This window comes from Haliaeetus albicilla, chromosome 3 (assembly GCF_947461875.1).
Source record: "Haliaeetus albicilla chromosome 3, bHalAlb1.1, whole genome shotgun sequence".
Lineage (NCBI taxonomy): Eukaryota > Metazoa > Chordata > Aves > Accipitriformes > Accipitridae > Haliaeetus > Haliaeetus albicilla.
In genome coordinates this window covers 15,116,037-15,138,950 of record NC_091485.1, presented here as the reverse complement: position 1 = coordinate 15,138,950, position 22,914 = coordinate 15,116,037, and the positions used below count along the sequence as shown (strand labels likewise).

General features: G+C 37.4%; 1 protein-coding gene across 1 annotated transcript in view; it reads right to left on the bottom strand.

Moving 5' to 3' along the window:
* RTTN (rotatin) overlaps positions 1-22,914 on the bottom strand; it is a 91,617-nt gene that overhangs the window by 5,590 nt on the left and 63,113 nt on the right. The window contains exons 35-44 of the mRNA XM_069778880.1: positions 21,363-21,474; positions 20,429-20,627; positions 18,140-18,230; positions 16,958-17,111; positions 16,668-16,805; positions 15,516-15,727; positions 10,856-10,961; positions 7,199-7,293; positions 3,553-3,630; positions 1,385-1,511 (exon numbers count right to left, since the gene is read on the bottom strand). Coding sequence (XP_069634981.1) covers positions 1,385-1,511; positions 3,553-3,630; positions 7,199-7,293; positions 10,856-10,961; positions 15,516-15,727; positions 16,668-16,805; positions 16,958-17,111; positions 18,140-18,230; positions 20,429-20,627; positions 21,363-21,474 — 1,312 coding nt within the window. The remainder of the gene's footprint in view (positions 1-1,384; positions 1,512-3,552; positions 3,631-7,198; positions 7,294-10,855; positions 10,962-15,515; positions 15,728-16,667; positions 16,806-16,957; positions 17,112-18,139; positions 18,231-20,428; positions 20,628-21,362; positions 21,475-22,914) is intronic.

The window sequence follows — 22,914 nt, the reverse complement described above, 5'->3', positions numbered from 1 at the left end:
TAGTAAGTTTCTTCAACTATTTTTCTGAGAAATAAAAGTGCTGTCTGCATCTGTCATTACCTTGTACCACAGTAGCATGCAAAATCCTATGCTAGAGCTACAAGCTCAAATTAATACAGTGGCAGGGAACTACTAAGTTACTACCATGATGTCTGTGCACAAATATGCATATATACCTTTTTATTTAGTGGCATTTGCCATCTGCAACAGTGGTTCACTTCTTACATGGCAAAAATAAATAAAAATGAGACAGTTTTCAACTGTTACAAACATCTACATGCATTTCTTTGTCTGACGATGCTAAGGGAAAGTGGTTAACCAGTTCAGAGTAGGTAAGTTTGGGTCACCTCATAAGCCAACTATTCTGAACAGAAAGAAAAAACATGATTAATCTAAAACCACTTGCCCTTATTAGCAAGGAAAATAAAAATGCAGCCTAGAGTCACTCAGTTAAGAAACAAGAAAGACCATCAGAACTTCAGCTTCATTCCCAGTACATCTCAGGACATTACATTTTAATTTCATATCCTGTGGCTGACTAATACATATTTGACCTTACTTCAGTCCATATTAAAAAAATGTCCATATGAAAAAAAAAGCATCGCAAGCTTATTTAAGGTCTGAAGACATTAACTTAAAAAGAGGGTAAAAAGCTCAGAGACTGTTCAGTTAGTATATTTTAATGATGCTAACTCTTTTATGGTATCTCAACAGGGAGAAATCAACAGATACTTATATGTCTCTTCAAGCCATTAGCAAATCATTATCCGAGTCAGTAACCAGGATTTGGAATGAGACAAATTCATACTAGAAAAAAGAGGCGGCTTCTAGTAGTGGGGATAATTACTCATCAATGGAAATAAAAAGTTTCATCAAATGAAGAAGAGAATACTCATGAAACATATACAAATAGAAGCTACCGAGCCCAATGCATATATAAATGGAAGAAATTTAATACAGAATTAAATTAGATTATTGACTATTTCAAAACCAGAATGTTCTCAATAAGGGCTGAAGTACAAACCGTATAAAGTACTGATACAATGTTCTCTGTGAGAGAATTCCTAGAGTTATATTTCTACATTATAATATTCAGTTTGGCAGGACTTTCAGTGTAACCTTCAAACATAATGGTTTGAATTAAATGCTATTTAATCCTTTAATACAACTGTACTCTTGCTAAACCCAACAGACTGAAACAGGATCTGAACAAAAGTCTTGAATGTATTAAAATCAAAACTCTTGATAGACCTTGATGGACCAGTGCTTTTATACTTTCCTCTTGTGGAATTAGCAAGCATTCTTTTCCATTTATTATGCTTTTCTGTCTTAATTATTCTAGTTAAATACTTTGGTGTGTTACATCATAGAGTAACGCTCATACCTGAAGGATAGTTTGCAGTGTAGACACAAAGCAAATGCAGAGCTATTTGCATTGAGGAGTTGTCCGTTAAAAACCACGGCCATAGTGAATGCAGAACAGGAACAAGATGAGCTTTGAGTGCTGCCATCTACAAGAACACGAGGAAGAATTTAAACTACTATACTATTACATACTTTGAAAAGGAAGTATAAATAGAGGGAGAAAAAGCATATTTTTATCTTATTGTTTCCCCTTAGTTTGCTTTAAAAGATTGTATGGAGAGAACTGACACCCTCATTTCAACACTAATGAAATTAACTCTACCCCAGTCAAAACCAGCATACACATTTTAATTACTGAGAGACATACAAACAAAATTAAACATTTATTCATTCTAAACTGTGATTATTCAGGAGCTGTGAAGTTTTGTTCTACTCCAATTAAACTAATTATTGGAACTCAAAAAGCATGGAAGTGGAAGAGTGCAGCTCTACAGAGCAAATGACAGAAAACTTCAGTTATCAACAGCAATCTCCTTCTCTCCTCCAAGCAACTGTCAGACCCCTGATCAAAACAAGAAATACATTCCACAATAATCTTATCTGAGATTATGGCACAACCAAGTTATGGGGACCTTAGGGATAACCAGATGTCTTATTCAGACCCATAACTTACATATTGTTCTGTATCTAAAAAGGATGCTAACACATGCCCTCAAATAGGGGCACTTCTGGAAGGTCTGGAAATCTTGTGGTTCCATCAATGCATTTGCTAAAAGTAGCACAAGTTGTGTCACAATGCCAAGACAAATTGAACCGTGAAAGAGAAAATGGAAATAAATGTGTCAAAATGTCATGGTTTAACCCCAGCTGGCAACTAAGCACCACACAGCCACTCGCTCCCTCCTCCCCCCGCAGAGGGATGGGGGAGAGAATTGGAAAAAAAGTAAAACTTAGTAGTTGAGATATGAACAGTTTAATAATTAAAATAAAATAAAAATAATAATAAAGAAAAGGGAGACAATGAAAAAAAAAAAAAGAGGAATAAAACCCAAGATAGAAAAGTGATGCACAATGCAATTGCTCACCACCTGCTGACCGATGCCCAGCCAGTACCCAAGCGGTAATCACCCCACCCAGCCAACTGCCCCCAGTTTATATAGTGAGCATGACGTTCTACAGTATGGAATAATCCTTTGGCTAGTTGGGGTCAGCTGTCCTGGCCATGCTCCCTCCCAGCTTCTTGTGGACCTCCTCACTGGCAGAGCATGGGAAACGGAAAAATCCTTGACTTGGGATAAGTGCTACTTAGGAACAACTAAAACATCAGTGTGTTATCAGCATTATTCTCATACTAAATCCAAAATACACTGTACCACCTACTAGGAAGAAAGTTAACTATCCCAGCTGAAACCAGGACAGAAAGGTATCAGCAATAAGAAAGAGGAAGAGTAGTCATCAGAAAGAAGGAATACAGGAAAGAATAAAAAAAAAAAAAAAAAAAAAAAAAGTAATGTAGTATTTTCCTCATGGAAAAACCAGGTAGGTAGAAGAACTGAAGTAGAAAAGAAATTGAAAAGCACAGAGAAAAACACAAAGAATGTGAAACAAAAAGAAATTCAAAACAAGATTCTGAGCAAGAAAAAAGATGGAAAAAAAAAATCAAGATGAAAACAGAATTGTGCCTTGCAGGATTAGCGTAATTTAACTCAGACAAAGAAAATTTATTATATAGGTTTGTTTTTTGGTTGGTTTTTTTTCCTTTTTTGTCTTTCAGAAAGGGAAAGGAAAAAAGGAGAGAGGAATAAGGAGAGGAAGCTACTTTTCAAGATATGAAATGTATCTCTTATGCGCCTTTCTTGTGTACCCACGCTTTTTTCCACTTCCATTTTTCACATTATATGCTTTGAAAATTGGAATTATTGATTTAAGCAAAGCAGAAGTGGATATAAAGGATGATACCCATCTGAAACCTTTGGGAGATGATGTTTCAATATGAACACTGAGTTCCTAACGCACGTATGAAATATTCTTAGGAGATAGGAATAATAATGAAATTTGAAGTACTTCTTGCCATTAATATCAAGCTTAAATTTAGCCAGCTTGAAAATAATTTCAAAGTAGGAAAAAAATTATGATCTTCATTCACTAACTAATTCACTCACATTATTTCAGTAGAAGAATACTTACTTTGCATTCGTCATTTTGAAAGAGACAGTTTCTGAGGAGCTGCATAGAACACCTTAATTGCTTGATAAGGTTATCCTCCTATCCAGAGAAAAATATTTGAAGATCATCAACATAAGACAAAAATTAATTTTGTACAAGGCAGAAAGAGATTTCAAAGGAGAGGTGCAAATCTAAGGCATCAACATTTGGGTCACATCTCTTCAGCAGAGTTTCCTTCTGATCTCAGGTAGGATTCATCTCAGCTAGCTTTGAACATGTATACTAAAGACATTTGTAACAAGTTACTTGGAGTCATCCTCATCTCTCTTCATAAACCACAGATACTATTTCTAGGGACACTGATCTGGCTAAATGCAGAGATCTGTAATGTAAAACTCCATTTCTCCTACCACTAATGAAGAATTGGTGGGAACACATTCTGGGTATTTGTTCCATCCTAAAGCAGACATCTAAAACAAGTCAAATTAATCACTCCCTAGAAGCACCTATTTTTCTTCCTTGGATAAAAACTAGGATAAAGTAGCTCTGTCTTGCAGATCTCTACATTTGGTCAGACCAATTCATCCTTGTATTCCCAGTGTCTTAGTTCCCTATCCTTAATAACAGAAATAGTTTCCAACCTGATAAGAATATTACAAAGATAAATACAGACCTTTGGACAGTGAGGTACTAGACTGAGATTCAAGTATACAAGTAAACAAAAAAATCTACCTTCATGACAGTGCTGTGACAGTAGAAGGCTAATGATGGCTGACCTAATTTCTATAAGGTTGACATACTAAGCCAATTCTGAAAGATGAGCAAATGTCAATAAGCTTGTTCACCACAGGAGACTATTTCTGTTTTATCAAGCATAAAGGAATAAAAATGTAAAATAGGATTCATGGTTAATCTCAGAAAAGGTGAAGCAACAATGCTTGCTTATAAATCATATCATGTACAGTTGGTGACATTTAGAGATGAAGTAGAAGTCTATCTCAAAAAAATTAATGAAAGCCATGTGCAGTAGATGAAAAAGAAACATACAAGTCATCATTACAAATGCATTTTATGACTGGTTTGTCTCAGTTTTAGCTAAAAGACATTCCTTCAAGAATTTCCATATGTATTAATTTAATAAATACAAATAGCACTAAATCCTATAAAATGCCACAAGCTACAACTTATACTTAATGTGTAAACTTCTAGGAGGTTGAAAAAGTTACAGATTGCGTTGATGGCACTGTTTGTATGTATTTATTTTAGGATATCTTGATTTTTACTAAGATCCTATTTTGAGGGGTTTTTTGAAAGCTTGGCTATTTGTAAATACTTTCCATGCCCTTTCTTAGCATTATAGTAATAACTGTGAAAGAAAAGGAATATCAGGTAAAATACTTCAGTTGCCCTGAGAATGAAGCTAGGTCAAACACATTCTTCCCAACAGTTAAAAGGAAAGAAAGGGAAAAAGAAAAGAAGCTCTGATAACTTCCCTTTCAGAGCTGTGCTTTGAAGTAGGCTGAGGGGCAGTTTTGTGAATGATCAGCTAAACCTGACTATGAAAGTGATGTCTCAGTTTCCCTCATGTGAAACTAGATTGCTTGTCATTATGCATCACATATGATGAACAGCATACTGGCATATGATGTAGCAACCTACGGTCCCAGGTCAGCAGGGAAATCTGCCACAAAGTCTTTTGCAAGTCTCCTTCAAAGAATTCTTAATTAAACATAAACAGTCTTTCTAACCTTTCTCAGAGGCTCCTTTCCTTCAATTTCTTTGAAGTTTTAAATTCCTTTTACACTTGAGGAGCAAATAACCCCAGCTTCCCCCTTCTCAACCCAAGAAACATAAAGAACCAGACGACTTCAACCTTACTGGACATATCCAGGGCAGAACACCTTTCAGCCTCCACCTCTTGAAAAAGGGATAATAAACGTGTTTAGGAGATGTCAAGAAAAAAATATTGTAGCCTTCAAATGTCAGGGTCAAATTCAAAATTTTTTAAGAGCTCACTGTTATGAAACACAGTTCCACACTCTCACAAATCAAGGCTAATGTTTGTTTGTGCCAACGCCTCAGAGAAAACCACTATTGAGCTCAAACAATGCAGAAATATCCTGCAGGAAGATGTTTTCTGCAATTTCTGCTTTATGTGGGAGTGGACAAGATATCAAACTTGACAGCAGAGGTTACTGTCTGTATTTTAATAATGCTCTTAGCTGAAAGTGGTAGAAAACAAGCAGTTTGCAACAAAAAATCTTATGAAACTGTTGTATGATGGTAAGACATAATCTATGTCTAGAAGTGGTAAGAAAGAGCTGGGTGATGTGTCTAGAACAACTGGAATGGAGGTTTAAAAAAAAAAAGGCTAAACAAAGAAATTGCAAATGGAAAGAAGAAACTGGGAGTACAAGTGGTGGCAGGACCACAAGTATGAGGCAAAAAAGCTCTGACAAGAAGTTAAAGTCAGGGGTGACTGAGTCTGATGACAAGAGACCGAGACGTCTAGACCAAGTATGCAGGAGGACAGAAAATTAGAATTGGAAGCCAGATAATATGAGAAGGTACAGAATAAAAAACTATGACTTACACGTGCAAGCAGACTGGAACTGGTTTTGGGATGGGAGGGAGATTGAGTGGTACAAGAACAGACAAAACCAAAATGGCTAGCACTGGTTGAAAGACACTGAGAAAGAAAACCTGAAAAACAGAAAAATTACTCTTGTGGAAATAAGATGGGAATAATCAGATGGATTGCATAGGAACATGAAGTCAAGGCTGAAAGTCCAACTATGTTTGAAAATAATACAGTACTCTTAGATATTGCTGTAGGCTAAATAAATATCATAAATTGCGAGCACTGACAGGTGACAAATGGATGAACATGTATGTGTGTGAATGCCTGCAACTGAACTTTTGCAATCTCAATCAGAAGCCTGCTCGTTGCTGGCTTCAACCTGAATGGGCTAGTTGCCAATTCTGATAACCTGGACTAAAAGTGGGAAGTCCTGAATCCTCCAATTAATGAGAAGACATGAGACAGAACCACTAATTCAGAGACTGATCATGTGTTGTGCTTCGCACATAGATTATTTAGATTAGGTAAACAGGAGCTTAGAGGTCTGGAAAGAAAAGCTGGTGGTGAAAAGAAGGATTCCTGAAAAGAAATCATCTCTGTAAGAAAGAAATGGGCCCGAAAAGAAGAATGTGAAGATCCTGGCTGGAGGAACAATCCTGCAAGTGGGAGAAGATTCTAGAGACCAGAGAGATGCATGGAGACAAACACTAGCACATGCCCAGGGGTTTTGGCCAGTAACATCCAAGACTGGTAACTGAGCAGCTGCAAAGCACGAACTGATGTGGGTTTTCTGCCTGACTTTCCTGAACCAGCAGTCATCTCCCTGTTGGAAAAGGAAGTTGAGACCTAGTGAACATAACTCTGGGTCAGAGAGTGAGTGTGTGAGATAATCAAGTTGATAAAAGCTCTAAAAATCACTGAATCTTAAAGAAGCCCCAGTATCCAGATCCACTACAAGTTGTCATTTACTCTGTCTCACCCGTGACAGATATCAACAGTATCTGCCACCAGAAAAAAAACCCAAAACAAACAAAAAAGAGCTGGGAAATGCCTTATCATAATCAGTCTTTTGGTTTTTACAGTTACCTTTTTTTTCTGTGTTTTCCCAGGCTTTAGAGAATCCAAATTCAGCTGTGCATGAATATGTTTCATGTTTTCTATACAGCTGTCTATCAGGTCAACTGGAATACAAAATAATTAACATTTAGAAGTTCATTCACAATCAAAAATATTTTATGAAACATAAAAACCACCTTTCTTGCGATGATCTTGATTACCCTTACCCTCCTGAACTGAGGTTTAAGGATTCAGACATCCAAATTCTGTGAGTTCATAATACGTTGTTATCCTCTTGCTATCAGGAAGTAACTAACAGTCTCAGAGATGGAACGTGTCTAGTTGAATGATCTCAAGAAGCAAGAATACACAAGTCCTCTTGCAACAGTCCTGTGAGAGGAGTGCCCAAAGGAGGGACTGATAAGATGGAGAGGGGAAGATGATTTGAGAGGAAGAGGAGAGCAACTCATAACTCTTCAGGATATCTTCGACAATGCTGCCTAGAAGAGTGAAACTTCAAGAGATTAGGCCATGCATTTGTTACCCAACTCTTCCCTAACAGCAGCTGATTTGCTGCATCTGAGGTGAGACAAAAGAAAGCAAATGTTCAGGTGACTCAAGATGCAAAATGCTGAGTTAGGCTCTTTTCTTGGGATCTAGAGTCTTCAATTTATTACAAGATCATGGTGTGACTACATCAGTGGACAAGGGAAGAGCTACGGATGTCATCCATCTGGACTTCTGTAAGGCCTTTGACATGGTCCCCCACAACATCCTTCTCTCTAAATTGAAGAGATATGGATTTGATAGGTGGACTGTTCAGTGAAAGAGGAATTGGTTGGATGGTCACATCCAGAGGGTAGTGGTCAATGGCTCAATATCCAGATGGAGACCAGTAACAAGTGGTGACCCTCAGAGGTCTGTACTGAGACCAGTACTGTTTAATATCTTTATCAGTGACAGACAGTGGGACTGAGTGCACCCTCACCAAATCTGCAGATGACACCAAGCTGAGTGGTGTGGTTGACATGCCTGAGGGATGGGATGCCATCCAGAGGGACCTGGAGAAGCTCCAGAGGTGGGCCCATGTGAACATCATTAGGTTCCATGAGGCCAAGTACAAGGTCCTGCACCTGGGTCAGGGCAACCCCTGGTATCAATACAGGCTGGGGGATGAAGGGACTGAGAGCAGCCCTCCCAAAAAGCACTTGGGGGTACTGGCAGATGAAAAGCTGGACATGAGCCAGCAAAGTGCGCTCGCAGCCCAGAAAGCCAACCATATCCTGGGCTGTATCAAAATAAGCGTGGCCAGCAGGTTGAGGGAGGTGATTCTGCTACTCTACTCCCCTCTTGTGAGACCCCACCTGCAGTACTGCATCCAGCTCTGGAGCCCTCAGCACAGGAAAGACATGGACTTGTTGGAGCAGGTCCAGAGGACGGACACAAAAATGATCAGAGGGATGGAACACCTCTCCTATGAGGAAAGGCTGAGAGAGTTGGGGTCATTCAGTCTGGAGAAGAGAAGGCTCCAGGGAGACCTGATTGCTGCCTTTCAGTACTTAAAGGGGGCTTATAAGAAAGATGGGGACAAGCTTTTTAGTAGGGCTTGTAGCAATAGGACAAGGGGCAATGGTTTAAACCAAAAGAGGGTAGATTTAGATAAGATATAAGGAAGAAATTTTTTATGATGAGGGTGGTGAAACCCTGGCACAGGTTGCCCAGAGAGGTGGTAGCTGCCCCATCCCTGGAAACATTCCAGGCCAGGTTGGACGGGGCTCTGAGCAACCTGATCTAGTTGAAGACGTCCCTGCTCATTGCAGGGGCTTTGGACTAGATTACCTTTAAAGGTCCCTTCCAACCAAAACTATTTTATGATTCTATGATCATAAGCTCATGGGATAATTCAAGTTGGAAGAGATGGCCTCCTGCGGTCATAGAATCCAACCTCCTGTTCAAAGCAGAGTCACCTATAAGATCAGGCAAGGTTTACCTGCGGCCTTATCCACTTGGGTCTTGAAAGTGTCCAAAGACAGAGACTGCACAGTACGTCTAGCTACTTCTTGACTGCCTTCAAAGGGGAAATGTTTCTTTATGGCTAGTCTGACTCTCACATTTCAGTTTATGCCCATTCTCTCTCAACCTCCTACAACATGCGCTGCTGTGAAAAACCTGGCTCTGTCTTCTTCAAAAACTCAGAGATACAAGAAGGCTGCTATTAGGTCCTTCCAAAACCTTCTTTTCTCCAGGTTGAACACAGCCAGTTCCATCAGCCTCTCCTCTAAGGACAGGTGGACACAACCACCTTGGTCATGCTTTGCTGAACTTGCTCCAGTTTATTGATGTCTTTCTTGTACTGGGCCAAAACTGGCTGCATTATTCTAGATTCAGTCTAACAAGTGCTACGTAGAGGAAAGATAATCCTTTCCCCTCAATCTACTGGCTGTGTTCCTGTTAATACAACCCAGGATGCTGTTAGTCTTCTCACATGCAGCTTGCTGCCTACCAAGATCTCAAGGTCCTTTTCAGCTCCTCAGTCAGCCTGTACTGCTGTAAGGGGTTGCTCCTTTCCAGGTGCAGGACTTTGCATTTGTATCTTAAAAAGTAGTCCTTAAGTGCTAAACAGGTGATGTTAGAGCTACAGATATCTTCAGTACATTGATTTGAACCCCAGAACTCCTCTTCCACTTCTCTATGATTTGTGTTGCATCACAGCAAGGATGACCTGAAGGCCACTCTAGCACAGAACATGATGCACTTCATGCACTGGTAGTGCCTTCAGAGGAAGTCAGGTCTTAGATGATGTAGTGGGTCATCAACAGAAGAAGAAACCTGATTGAAGCAAGGGCCAAGTAGACCACCAGTACACTGCAAAGGAGCAGAAAGTGGGTACACAGCATAGGATTTGAAGTTTGGAGTTTTCTGCCACTATTGGGATCAGACATTGAGCAGATATGTCTAGGCTATCTGTTTCAGTGTAATGTAGGTTTAAAGGACCGAAGAAACCAAAGAGATGCAAGTAATGAGAAAGCACCCAAGACAAAGCGCGCTTGGGATGATCAGCAGGTATTAAATGCATGTTACGTGAGAAATGCAAATTAACCACTCTTCCCTGTGTTCTAGTGGGCACAAAAAGCCTTTGATTAGAGGTTTTTTACTTTTACTACTGCAAAGTAAAAACCTTAGGCATGAAAGATGTTGCATTGCAAGGGGAGAAGGTCCTACTTCAACTGTAAAATGGGAAGAAAGAAACAAAGTGGCAGGGAAGAACAAAGCTGAGAAAAAGAAGTCTCCTCTTCTCTAGGTACAGCCAGAACTGAGAACACAGGGCATACTTTCACCTACAAACCTGTATTGGCATAGCATGAAACAAAAAATGGAAGATACTGCCACTGCAAAATCTCCAGTTTCAAATGGATAAATATGACACCAGCAGTAAAAGCTCACAGGTCTCCTCTCACTTTAACACAGACCTGTGATTTCACCCAAATTTTTAGACTGGCTACAACATAATATTTTATCCGTAGCTGAAAACTTTAATTAAGTTTTCTCTGTAAAAATCGGCAAAAAATTGCCACTGAAAACTAGGTCTTTTGTTTTGACAAAAAACATTATTGTTTAAAAAAATGTGTAAAACATCTGCAAGCTTTTGATTCATAAATCATTTAACACACATTTTGAAATGCTCACCTTCCAAAGCATATTTCTGGGCATTTTTACTGACAGCTAACAGAGACAGCAGTGCATTTGTAGCAACTTCTTTCAGCACATCCTTTGAAGATTTTCTTTCACAGACCTATAAATAATGCAATTTCATTATAAAAAATGAAAAAGTGACCATATTAAAAGTAGTATTCATATCTATAAATATATTGTCATAGCCTATATTTTCATTTGAATGATTCATCACTACATTCCTATCCAGAGTTCTCCCTCTCTATATTCATGTTTATGGTCTGTCTGCATTGACGTGTTTCATTATTTTTTCTAATTAAAATGTTAAAAAAAAAAAAAAAAATTGTTTTGCTCCTAAGCCCACTCCTCTTACTCTTTTATTAACATTCTACCTTCCTAAAGCCTAGTTTCCCAGACCTGGCATTCCAGACCTTTCCTAATATTCAGGCTTGCTATCACAGACATTTCACTGATATGCCTTCATCTCACTTTCCTTCAACAAAATGATGAAGAAGAGACATTAAATATCAATGATATTCTTTAGAATAAAAATATCATTGACACACAGAGAATTTTTTTTAGATACTTCCAACCAGAGAGAAATGGTAGTTTGTCTTATTTTTGTGAGGCCTTTGTGAGCATCACCGTATTTCTAATAACATAATCTCTGTGCTTTCAAAGGAATATTTACTTGGAGTCATATAACAAGATAGTTGAAAGACGAGGAGCTGTCTGTGCTTTACATATTATCCACTAGAGAATTCTGCCCATCTAGCAATTTTCCCTAAAACATCATTCCAATACTGACAACCAATATAACAGAAAATGGTATACATTCTAATGAGAAGAATATAGTAAAGTAAGAACTGTTGCTAGATCATAGTAGAAAAAAACCCCATATTTTAAAGTTAGCAAAAAATACAGCATCTTAAGAAAAACTTAATACTTCAGACAGAAATCTCATGCGTACCTAGCCATAGGACCTCATAGATTTTACACTTCTACATACATCACATAGATTGCCTTTTATTGGCTTCAGTACTCTAGCTAGTAATTGCCTAACAAATTTTTCAAATTTTAATATGTAAAAAAATATCAGTGTATGTTCTAAGGTTATCATTTATTCAAGTGTTCAGTGTAACCAGGACTGAAAAGGTCAAAGTTAATAACTTGGGAAAAAAAATGCAAACAACCCTCATTGATAAGGACAACTGACACCAAATTAAAGCACCAAAGCATGGACTGGATTCTGCATTTATAGCTAACAACATGAAAAAAAATAAAAAAAATCATATTTAGACTACAACTGGTTTGATTAGATCCCAAGTGAAATCTCAAAGCTATCAGCAACACAAGAATGTTATAAGTAAATTAAGTATTTTTCTGTACTGATAGGTGGTGGTTTCTTTTCAAATTAAAGAATTTAGATGTTTGAGTAATTAAAAATATAAAAAGCTTAAAGTTTAAACTTGATGATAATTTACACAAGCCAGGAAAAAACAAACTGTTGGGTTCCCTTGATCTTGCAAAACCTAAGTAGATTTTATGATTTATCCACTCAAAGGTTTTTGCTCTGTAAGTTGCTACCTGTATTTATTTTGTCTTAGTACTTAGGGATATTTTAGTAATAAGAAAATATATTTACCTGTCAATCTCTTGGGTATTTTCCTTTAATTATTATGTGGCTGATTAGAACTGATTAAATAATTAAGGTGAGTTGTTCTATATCTGTATCTTTTAAAAAAGCTCTAATTTCATCTTACTATTTTCTAGATTTTATCTTAAAAACTAGCAAAATTCCATTCTTTCTTGCAGCATGCTCCTTTATGCATTTTTTCCTTACTTTGCAATGAAGAATTGCAGTTTACAATAAAAAAGAAAATTTATGTCAATCATAGGGAACACTAAAATAGTTAATAATTAATTGATGATTAACTAGTTGAATGGAAAAAATAACTCTATGTAAATGTATAATGCCTTCTGCCAGCAGATTCTATAGTTTTAAAATACTAATATTAAAGTATTAAAATGAGAATGGACACGTTTAATTCTTTTTTGAAATCACTATGTATAATAAACTTAAGATGTCCCATAAATCCACAGCAGATCTAGCTATGTCAGTCTGCGCCTACTGTAAGTTAGTTGAAGGGGAGATCACAGCCTTTCTAAAACATTGTACATTTTATATCTAGAAAAAAAAGGCAGGGCCTAAATTTGAGACTTTATGTATGGGTTATGGTTTCCTCATTAGTTTTACTTCTGATCTGAAGACATTTTACTTCTGATCTTGAAAACTTTAACAAGGGTTAAAGTTTACATAAACAAAATCACAGAAACCTTTCAAAGTCAGTTTGTGCATTTACTACATTGGTTGTATGCAATAATGCATACTAATTTAGGACCTAGTCTGCTAACATTCACACCTGCAGACTGGGTCTTAAGTTAGTATTTGCCTTTACAAAAAAATCTACAGAATAGGTGATATGCAATTAGGATGATTAATGGAGATGACTGATTGTTTGAAAATTCTCTCTCACAGCCTTTCCTATGTTAGTCAATTTTTTGCTGGAGTGCTTCTCTTGAAGAAAGATCATATTTAGGTCTTTTGAGTCGGTTTTGATTTTTTTTTTTTTTTTTTTGAAATAGCTTACTTTACATCTTACAGGCTCCTCTTTCAACTGCCTCTCAATGACCACTGGGGTGGGGGGTGGATAAAAAAGTAAATAAATATATGTACTTTGCTCCAAAAAATTGAAGCTGTTTCTTTCCTAATTCTGTTATCCTTTTGGGGGGATCATAGCAGCTACATCCCTTTCATGTATTATAAAGCCCCAGACACCATAGGTTATCTTTTGAGCTCTTTTATGAACAAAATGCAATGTCTGTCTACAGCTCTGAACAGTTAGAGAGCAAGTTAAAAGCTGGTATCTCTTACGATACTCAAAACTATGTCATAGTCTGATGTACTTTCATTGGCCTGGCTGCAGTCAATTCTTCATTGTATAGACTTTTTCTGTTGTCACCGTAAGAATCATCACTTTTTGCTGGCAAAGATTGGTAATCAGCTATGTATACTTGTACAAAAATAGAGGAATGTGCCTTACAACAGACATACTTTCATGCAATCACATTTTTTGTGCTAGAGCCAAGGAGTTCAATTTTAGGCACATACATACATATTAAATACAAAAACCTAACAGGATATTTAGCAAATTATGGGATTTCAATGAAGCGTCCCCTGTTTTGCTGTCAGGGTCTCTGAAAATCATGTCCTCACAAGAAATCTCTATGCACAGAAGTTATCTGAAATTAGTTGCCAAAGAAACACGAACTCTAGTTTTAGTGGTCTATACAGCAACGCCAAGAAAGATCCTCTTGGGAAGTTTCTCCTCCCTAAAAGACACCAGGTTCTCAGTGAACAAAATACTGTGTCCCAATAAATGCTATAGAGCCACAGTAGTGTGACACAGCAGCAAAGGAACACAGATTATGTGACAGATGATCACGACAAGTCTTGGTAGGAGTGAGGTTATTCTACAAGGATTCAGCAACCATAGGAAGAGAACAGATGAAGTGATACTAAGCATTATTTTGGTCACACCATCCAATATGCACTAATACATGTTGAAAAAAAGAAAAGTTTTACATAGCAAGATAGCACTAAATATGAATCTTATAAAAAAAAAAATATAAGACACTAACTCCAGAACATCAGAAATCATAAGCTACATTATGTTATATGAAAAGTGTGTCTTTCAGACAAACACTACACTTCTAATCATGGATCACTATTATTATTACAGTGACAAACTGCACATAATTTAATAAAGGACAATGAGTATATAGATAAAAGAACCAATTTGAGAGGGAAAATAAATTAGACACAAATTTCACGTGTAACTTTTCTTCTTACTAACTAATGGAAGATATTTTAACAGTCTGTAAATAAGTGAAGGATGCAAATGTAAAGGAGGTAAAAGAATCATTTAGGACAGTATATAGAAGTATAAATAAGAATAATGAGATTACATAAAGCAAGACAGAACATTCCAAATAAGGATCTAGAAAAAAAACCATCTTGTCACCAATATACATTATGTTGGGCAACAAGTTCCTAAAACAATTAGTGAAAATACGCTACCTGGCCAATTTAAAACTAGCTTGGAAAATACATTAATGTATGCTCCTTAAGTGCAACAACACAGATCTTGCACTATCAGGGAATGAACTAGAAGTCTTAATGATTCATTTTGGTTCACAGTTTTTACGAAGGCAGCTGTTAAGAACAGCATTGCTGTTATTTACAATGGGGATACCTACGTCTTGAACCTTAAAAATCTCATCACTTGTTTGGAAAAGCAGGGAAAAAAAAAAAGCGTATCAGTTTTTGGCAAAACATATTCTATTTAAGTGTCATCTCCTCTACATAAGATTTCATACCATGCTGTTACAGCATAATTGCCTTGCAAGGCACTTCCTAGAAGCTGCTTCTCTGCAATTGTTCCAGCTTATTATGTGAATTTCAAAAATGAGTGTCATAGATGTCTCAAATTAAAGATGTCTTGGTTCCTAACTGGAAACAATTGATTTTTTCATTAAGCAATTACATTCCTTTTTAACAAAATACAAGAATGCAAAAATATGCCCTGCAATCACATCGTCAAATTTTAAATACCTGAATAATTAATGCAGTAAGTTGAGTTACTGATGCCTGGCATCCTTCAACATGATCCAGAAGAAAGCCAATGGTTGGATTCTGACATATACTCTGTTTATCTTGGAGCTGTCTTCTTCCTTCCTCATTCAAAAGGACAGAGAGGAACTGTAAACTAGCCGTATATAAAGCAGGATATGTGGCTGACAGATTAATACAATCACAAATGGTATCTGAAAGGTTAAACAGAAAAATAAAAATTTTTATATTTCATTCTGAATAAAGCTTAAGTGCTTTCAGAACTCGGAAAGACTTATCAAAGAAAGTGTGTGAGCCAAGAAGCAGCTATACCTGTGCACTGCACAAGGAATTCTGCAAATTGTATGCATTTGATAAGTCTTTAAAAATCTAAGAAAGAAAAGTTTGAGTTTTATAGGTTTGAATGAATTAATTGCTCTGCATTAATACGACTATAAAACAACAAAAAAAAACAATTTCCATTTACTAAATCACTCATTTGTTCAACAATTTTCTGAACTCTCCTTGCTTTATTCAACAGCTTAAATTATAATACCCAGTACCCATCAGCTGCTTTATGTGCAATTGGATTTGGATTCACCAGATCACTTAACATGCACCTGGCTGAACTTGAATGGACTATGCTCATACTTCAGTGTTGAAACATGGCAGAGAAGCTTGGTGACCGAGAGCCCTGACTAGGCAAGTAACTAATGAAGGTATAATTAAAAAACAAACAAACAAAACTCTGTATAATAATCTTGAATTCCGATATCTCTTATCTCCCCTCAAAACTTTGCTTTCCTTTTATGTCAGATTAAAAAAAAAAAGGAAAAAAATGAAATGCTAATGGATCATTTCAGGCTCTACTCACAGGTGCCACATTTGGTTAAGGTTTACAACTAGAATCACTAACCCATATATGCAAACAAAACTTTTGAACTGCCAGATAAATTCACAAGTTAGCCTGATGATGTAAGAAAGACTTATAAAAATCTAATTAAGGGAAAAAGTCAGTCAAGCTCTGGACTTTGGTTTTCATTCTGGATATGCCATTGGTAATTACTTAATAGCATCTAAACAGGAATGCCCCTCTTTTCTATTTGTTTATTTTATTAGTTACTAGGTTAAAACCCATCCAGGAATAGTTATTACCAATTATTGCTGTACAATGATTTGCAAGGGCTGCTGTCACAGATGGAAAAGATATTTGGCCAGTCTTCCACAATAATGTAGCTAGAAGGTTGAAAAAGTCTACCCGTGTTTCATGAAGTACAGATGTTAACTCGGTATCTGCAAAGATAATACAGAAAAAGAAAAAAATCAAACCATTTTTACAAACCTGGATAGCTAAGCCTGACAACAACTGTCAAGTTAAATGAAAGTGGTAGGTAAGTGAAGACCAGCCTCTGTCTGGCTATATGGGAAACAAAGTACTTCATTACCTAACCCATCTTTGGAGCTAATGGCAAGAATCGTGAAGCTATTTCCCAAGAGAGGTTTAAGTAGTTCATCCTGGATTACAAGCTGAGAGTCCACCAATAAACATGATTTCAGAAGCCTGGACACAGATGACAAGTATTGAAGTAGTAATAGCACCTGTTAAATATTTTTAAAAAGACATGAAATAAAGTCATATATTTGCACCCTCCGCACATTTTTTTTTAATTTAAATACTCACATTACCTCAACTGATTCATAACATTTTGAATTAATATATCCTATTATTTCATTGAAGTGGTATATAAATTAAAAATTGTTCTCCTAATTTTTACTGTAGAAGAAACAGACTTCCCAGTCTGGAAACACACATGTTAAATCAATTTTCTAGTGACAAAGTTCCTTGTGAGAAAGTCATGACTCTTGTTATATGTACAGCATCATATTCTCCGGAAGCTCACAAAGAAAAACATAAAAATGGTCATTAATACTGATGAATACATGTGTATTTCCTGAAAACAGAAGCTCAATTTGAAGCTTTAGGAAAACAATTATTCCTGACATATATTTATTCTCACAAGATTTCTGCAGAAACACATTTTCTTAATAACCTAGGTATCTTTCATCAAAGTAAATCTGAATGCAGAGCAACAGAAGCTTTAAAATGGTGCTGTGCCATGAACACAGTATGTTCTATATGTTATATATACAGAGTTAAAATTGATACAAAAGTGGTTTCATTGACTGTAACCCTATATGCTTTGCATACATCAAAATTAGCTGAGAACTATGCAAGTGTCTGCAGGATTGGAGACAAAGCAAAGTAGCCAGGTTTGTTGTGGGAAATATATATGAAATGTGTCAGTAAATGTTTCTGGCTCATACTTCAATACCTTACAAAGAAATTCTATTACATGATTTCTGTAACAGCTAAACTCAATTTGTATTTTTAAAACACAACTGGTTTTCAGTTTGATGGTTCTAGGTATAGTTCTAACACAGAAATTAATTGTTCTGTGTTGAATATAACATAGTGTATTTTCTCTTAAATATTGTCAAAAGCATGGAGATTCACATGAATGTAGCCTGTAGCAGTGTGTCTGGACTATGTTAATGAATACAGATTATGCAAACATAATTAATTTCATAATTTAAAAAAATTAGAAAGTAACAAATGCTTCTCTAACCTGAGCTTTTACATGTTCTATATGACATGGATGACCCAATGGAGCTTTCAGTTCCAAGATACATCTCTCAACCAGATTACCACTTACAAGACTAAAATAAAACAAAGTTGGTTAGAAATATACTTAAATAATTAAATATTCTACTAATTTAACACTCCATAGAAGAGAACATTTTAAATAAACAGAGTAAAAATAAATTAAGAACTTTCTTAAAATTGTGGGGTTTGGTAGTAAGTCTAGCACAATGGCAACTATAGTAGCAGTAAAGTTATTTCAAAATAGTTAGACTAACACAAATTCTAGTGGCTGTTACTGCACTGGTAAAAAATGTTTGTTTATATTTGATGGTTATTTTCTTTCCTGTAGAAGAGTAATGTATTGGTTTTATGTGGCAAGGTTTTGGTAGCGGGGGGGGTTACAGGGGTGGCTCCTGTAAGAAGCTGCTGGAAGCTTCCCCTGTGTTCGAGAGAGAGCGAGCCTATACCAGCTGGCTCTAAGACGGACCTGCCGCCGGCCAAGGCCGAGCCAATCAGTGATAGTGGTAACGCCTCTGTGATAACATTTTTAAGAAGGAAAAAAAAGTGGGGACGCGGAAAACAGCCACCGGAGAGAGGAGTGAGAACATGTAAGAGAAACAAGCCTGCGGACACCAAGGTCAGTGCAGAAGGAGGGGGAGGAGATGCTCCAGGCGCCGGAGCGAAGATTCCCCTGCAGCCCGTGGTGAAGACCCTGGTGAGGCAGGCTGTCCCCCTGCAGTCCAGGGAGGTCCATGGTGGGGCAGATATCCACCTGCAGCCCGTGGAGGACCCCACGCCGGAGCAGGTGGGTTCCTGAAGGAGGCTGTGACCCCGTGGGAACCCTGCGCTGGAGCAGGTTCCTGGCAGGACCTGCGGATCTGTGGAGAGAGGAGCCCACGGAGCAGGTTTTCTGGCAGGACTTGTGACCCCGTGGGGGACCCACGCTGGAGCAGTCTGTGCCTGAAGGACTGCACACCGTGGAAAGGACCCATGCTGGAGCAGTTCGTGAAGAACTGCAGCCCGTGGGAATGGCCCACGTTGGAGAAAGTTCGTGGAGGACTGTCTCCCGTGGGTGGGACCCCACGTTGGAGCAGGGGAAGAGTGTGACGAGCCCTCGCCCTGAGGAGGTGAAGCGGCAGAAAATAACATGTGATGACCGTAAACCCCATCCCTGTCCCCCTTGTGCCGCTGGGGGGGCTTGGTGGAGAAATCCGGGAGTGAAGTTGTGCCCGGGAAGAAGGGAGGGGTGGAGGGAAGGTGTTCTGAGATTTCGTTTTATTTCTCATTTACCTTACTCTGGCTGATTTGTAATAAAAAGTGAGCTAATTTTCCCTAAGCTGAGTCTGTTTTGCCCGTGATGGTAATTAGTGAATGATCTCTCCTGTCCTTATCTCGACCCGCAAGCTTTTTGTTATATTTTTCTCTCCCCTGTCCAGCTGAGGATGGGGGAGTGATAGAACGGCTTTGGTGGGCGCCTGGCGTCCAGCCAGGGTTAACCCATCACAAGTAAATAGCTCTGTAATAATATAAACTGTATTCAAACAAGGCGGGGGGGGTTCATTAACCGCAGTAAGAAGAGCAACTACAAAAGCTCTTGAAAACCTTAAAAGCACTGAACTAATTTTAATGCTTCACTTCGGGACTTCCAAACACTTTCTATAGATGAAAGAAGTTGTTACAATGCAAGTGGAAACATGGAATACAATCCAAAGACTATTTTGAAGTGGTTCCTTCTTTAAAAAAAGAAACAAAACACTAGGGTCTATCATCGAATACTTTCCCAAGTGTGGCAAGCATTATTTACTCTCTTTTAGTGTGACAGCCATTGGCTCATCCTCAAAATATTGCATACAATTCAAAGAAGAAAGTCATAAAATGAACTGAAATGATCTGCAATTCTGAATACCTGACTATATCACATACTGTCCTACTAAAGAAAAAAAAAAATTAAAAAATTACCCCTCCAAAAAGGATGACTAAACGGCCACCTAGACAAACACCTAAAACACTACCAGAGGAACACAGTAGTCCTGTAGAAGGCAGACACCACAAATGCAATGACCAAAATGACTACCTTTTCTGTGAAAAAAAGAAATAACCCAAATTATTTTCTTTTGTTGATTGTATTTTTTAAAAAAAGGCATTTTTGAACACTTCAGAAGTGATCAATATACTTAACAGTTTTGGTAAGAAACACTGGTAGATCTCATTTCAAACTTTTCACCTCTATTGCTACACCTTGTTTGTAGTTCAGCAGTTATTGATCTCATACCTGCTGAGAGCTGTTAGCAAATGTGCTTCTTGAAGAGCGATTCTAGTATCTTTTGGTGTGACAACCAGCAGATTGTGCAGAAGGCTGCAAACGGCTGACAAAAGGGCAGGTGTGACTACAGCATGCTGTTTAGACAGAGTAGCAGACATGGGAGAATCATGTTGACTTGGAGATTCTGTTGTGGTTGTATCGCTTTGACCTAGAATGTGTTTAATAAGAAAAAGAAAAAAACACAAAAGATTAATTAGAGCAGTTACATTAAAAAAATTGCTTTTTCTCTTCCATAAAATATCAAAGTTCCCTCTACATTTAAAAAAGTATATTCTGGAATGAGAGAGAAAAAAAAAAAACCAACAACCAACCAACCACCAAGAAATCAGATACAGGAAAAGTATTACTTAAAATACTTCTGCAATAAATGTTCCTTCTACAAGGCACTAATAATCATTAAAGATAAACGGTAAATTTGGAAAGATAAGAGTTTTCACTTCTTTCCTTAACAGAATTTTTTTTTTATTTGTACTCTCTCTACACACATAATTTTATGTATTTTTTTACATTATGTACATTTTTACCTTTCTACATATAAAGTTAACTATATATTTGTGTGCATGCGCCTGTGTGTGCATGTATGTATATGACAGCTTTACCAAAACTGAATGTTTTGAAAGGGTGACTGGATGACAGGAATAGAACCTAAGTCTTGAGTCACATTTCAAGCAGTATGAACCATTTTCACTTATTTCTGTCAAATGTCTTTCACCCTATCTCATTTTCAAGGAAGTGTTTCACATTTGTCTTCCAAAACAACCACTAGAAGCATCAATGGTAACTGTTCCAGCAATATGCAAGCTTTATATGCACGTACAAATACTATAATATGGGCAGGCTAATACATTGTATTCATCATGTACACAAACTCAGTTTGACTTACCTTGCGCCATAAGCCGATCAACTACAGTTTCAGGAATAAAACTGGTTGAATTTGTTGGGACTATTGCCCGAAGCTCAGTAACACTCCCCAGTGACGGTGATGCAGACCGAATCTAGAAAGACATAAAAAAGAAACTAGTTGATTCCAGCTTTTATAGAGCAGACTTCTATTTATATTTTGCTGAAGGGGTGGGAGATGGGGAGAGAAACACCAACCCACCACAAACAACAAACCCACAAAACCAAAAACGATGTAAAAATTACTGTCCAAACCCAATTTGATTAAATTTTGCTCACTGTATGTATATATATGTAATTTATAAACATCTAATAATTGAAACTATTGAAAGATGTGCAGTATGAACAGCCTAAAACATTTCAGTTAAAACCTGATCAACACCCATGTTACTGGTAATTCCTCCTTTTGTCCTTCTTTTTCATCCTTATAATTGACTCAATCTACATTTCGACTAAGATAGAAAGGCATTATTGAAGCATTTAAACTCAAATTTTTCATGGACTATTTGCTCTACTGAGAGCATCAACACTTGTCCATTTGTACCAGGACATGGTCAGATTAAAGTATCATAAGCGCATTAGTCATCAGCTAAAGTTGAAGTTCCAAAGTCTTTCCAGCTCTGGGTACTTCTCTTAACCTTAGTCCTGTGATCCTTACACATATTCATTTCGTGGTGAAGATACCAGATATTTACAGGACAGTAGATAATTTTACTGTCATACTACCATGTTCCTTCTACCAATTCTACATTTTCTATCATATTATTAATTTTGCATTCTTTTAAAAGTTCTTGATGGTCTTGCTACTGTGTTAAAACTACAAGCTTGAGATCAGAAGACCTGGAGTGTCCAGCTTAATAATATGCTTTCATGACATGACAAGACCTGTGACCTGTTTCAGGGTATGGGATAAGCATCTCCCATGCCAGGTCACCTTTTCACTTCTGTTTTTTGTTTTCTAGCTGGACAATACACATCAGATGAATCTTCAAAAGTGTCACTATACAGTGTAAAGAATACAGAATGTTGGGGAATCCAATTAGATCCCAAGACAGTCACAGCTTGAAGAATGATGTTACTAGAATTCTCCTCACAGTCAGCTTTCTAAGGAAGACTGAAATATTTCAAAGGTTTTTCTTTTTAAAGCTTTATTAAAATATCAGTTGGAATATTTTTTTACCTAAGGAAACATCAAAAGTGACTTAATTGACAGAAGGGGTGGAGGGCAGGAAATCAGATTACTCCCTTCCTAGCTATTGTATCCTTGCAGTCAGCTCACTGCTTTCCAGGTTTGGCTTTGATTTACTCAGCAGCATTTGCAGCTACAGAAACTCTCTTAGTCTTTTCTCATCCCCTAGAAGGTTTAACCACACCTCCCACCCACCATCACTTCCAAATAGTGTTAGGCTTCTGCCAGCACATCTTTTCTTGAGACCAGAGTCCCTGCATGAACGAAAGGTTGCCACCTCCATGCTGTAACTCCCTTCTCTCCCCGATTTTCTTCTGGTCTCCCACTACTGTCCATCCTACAGTCT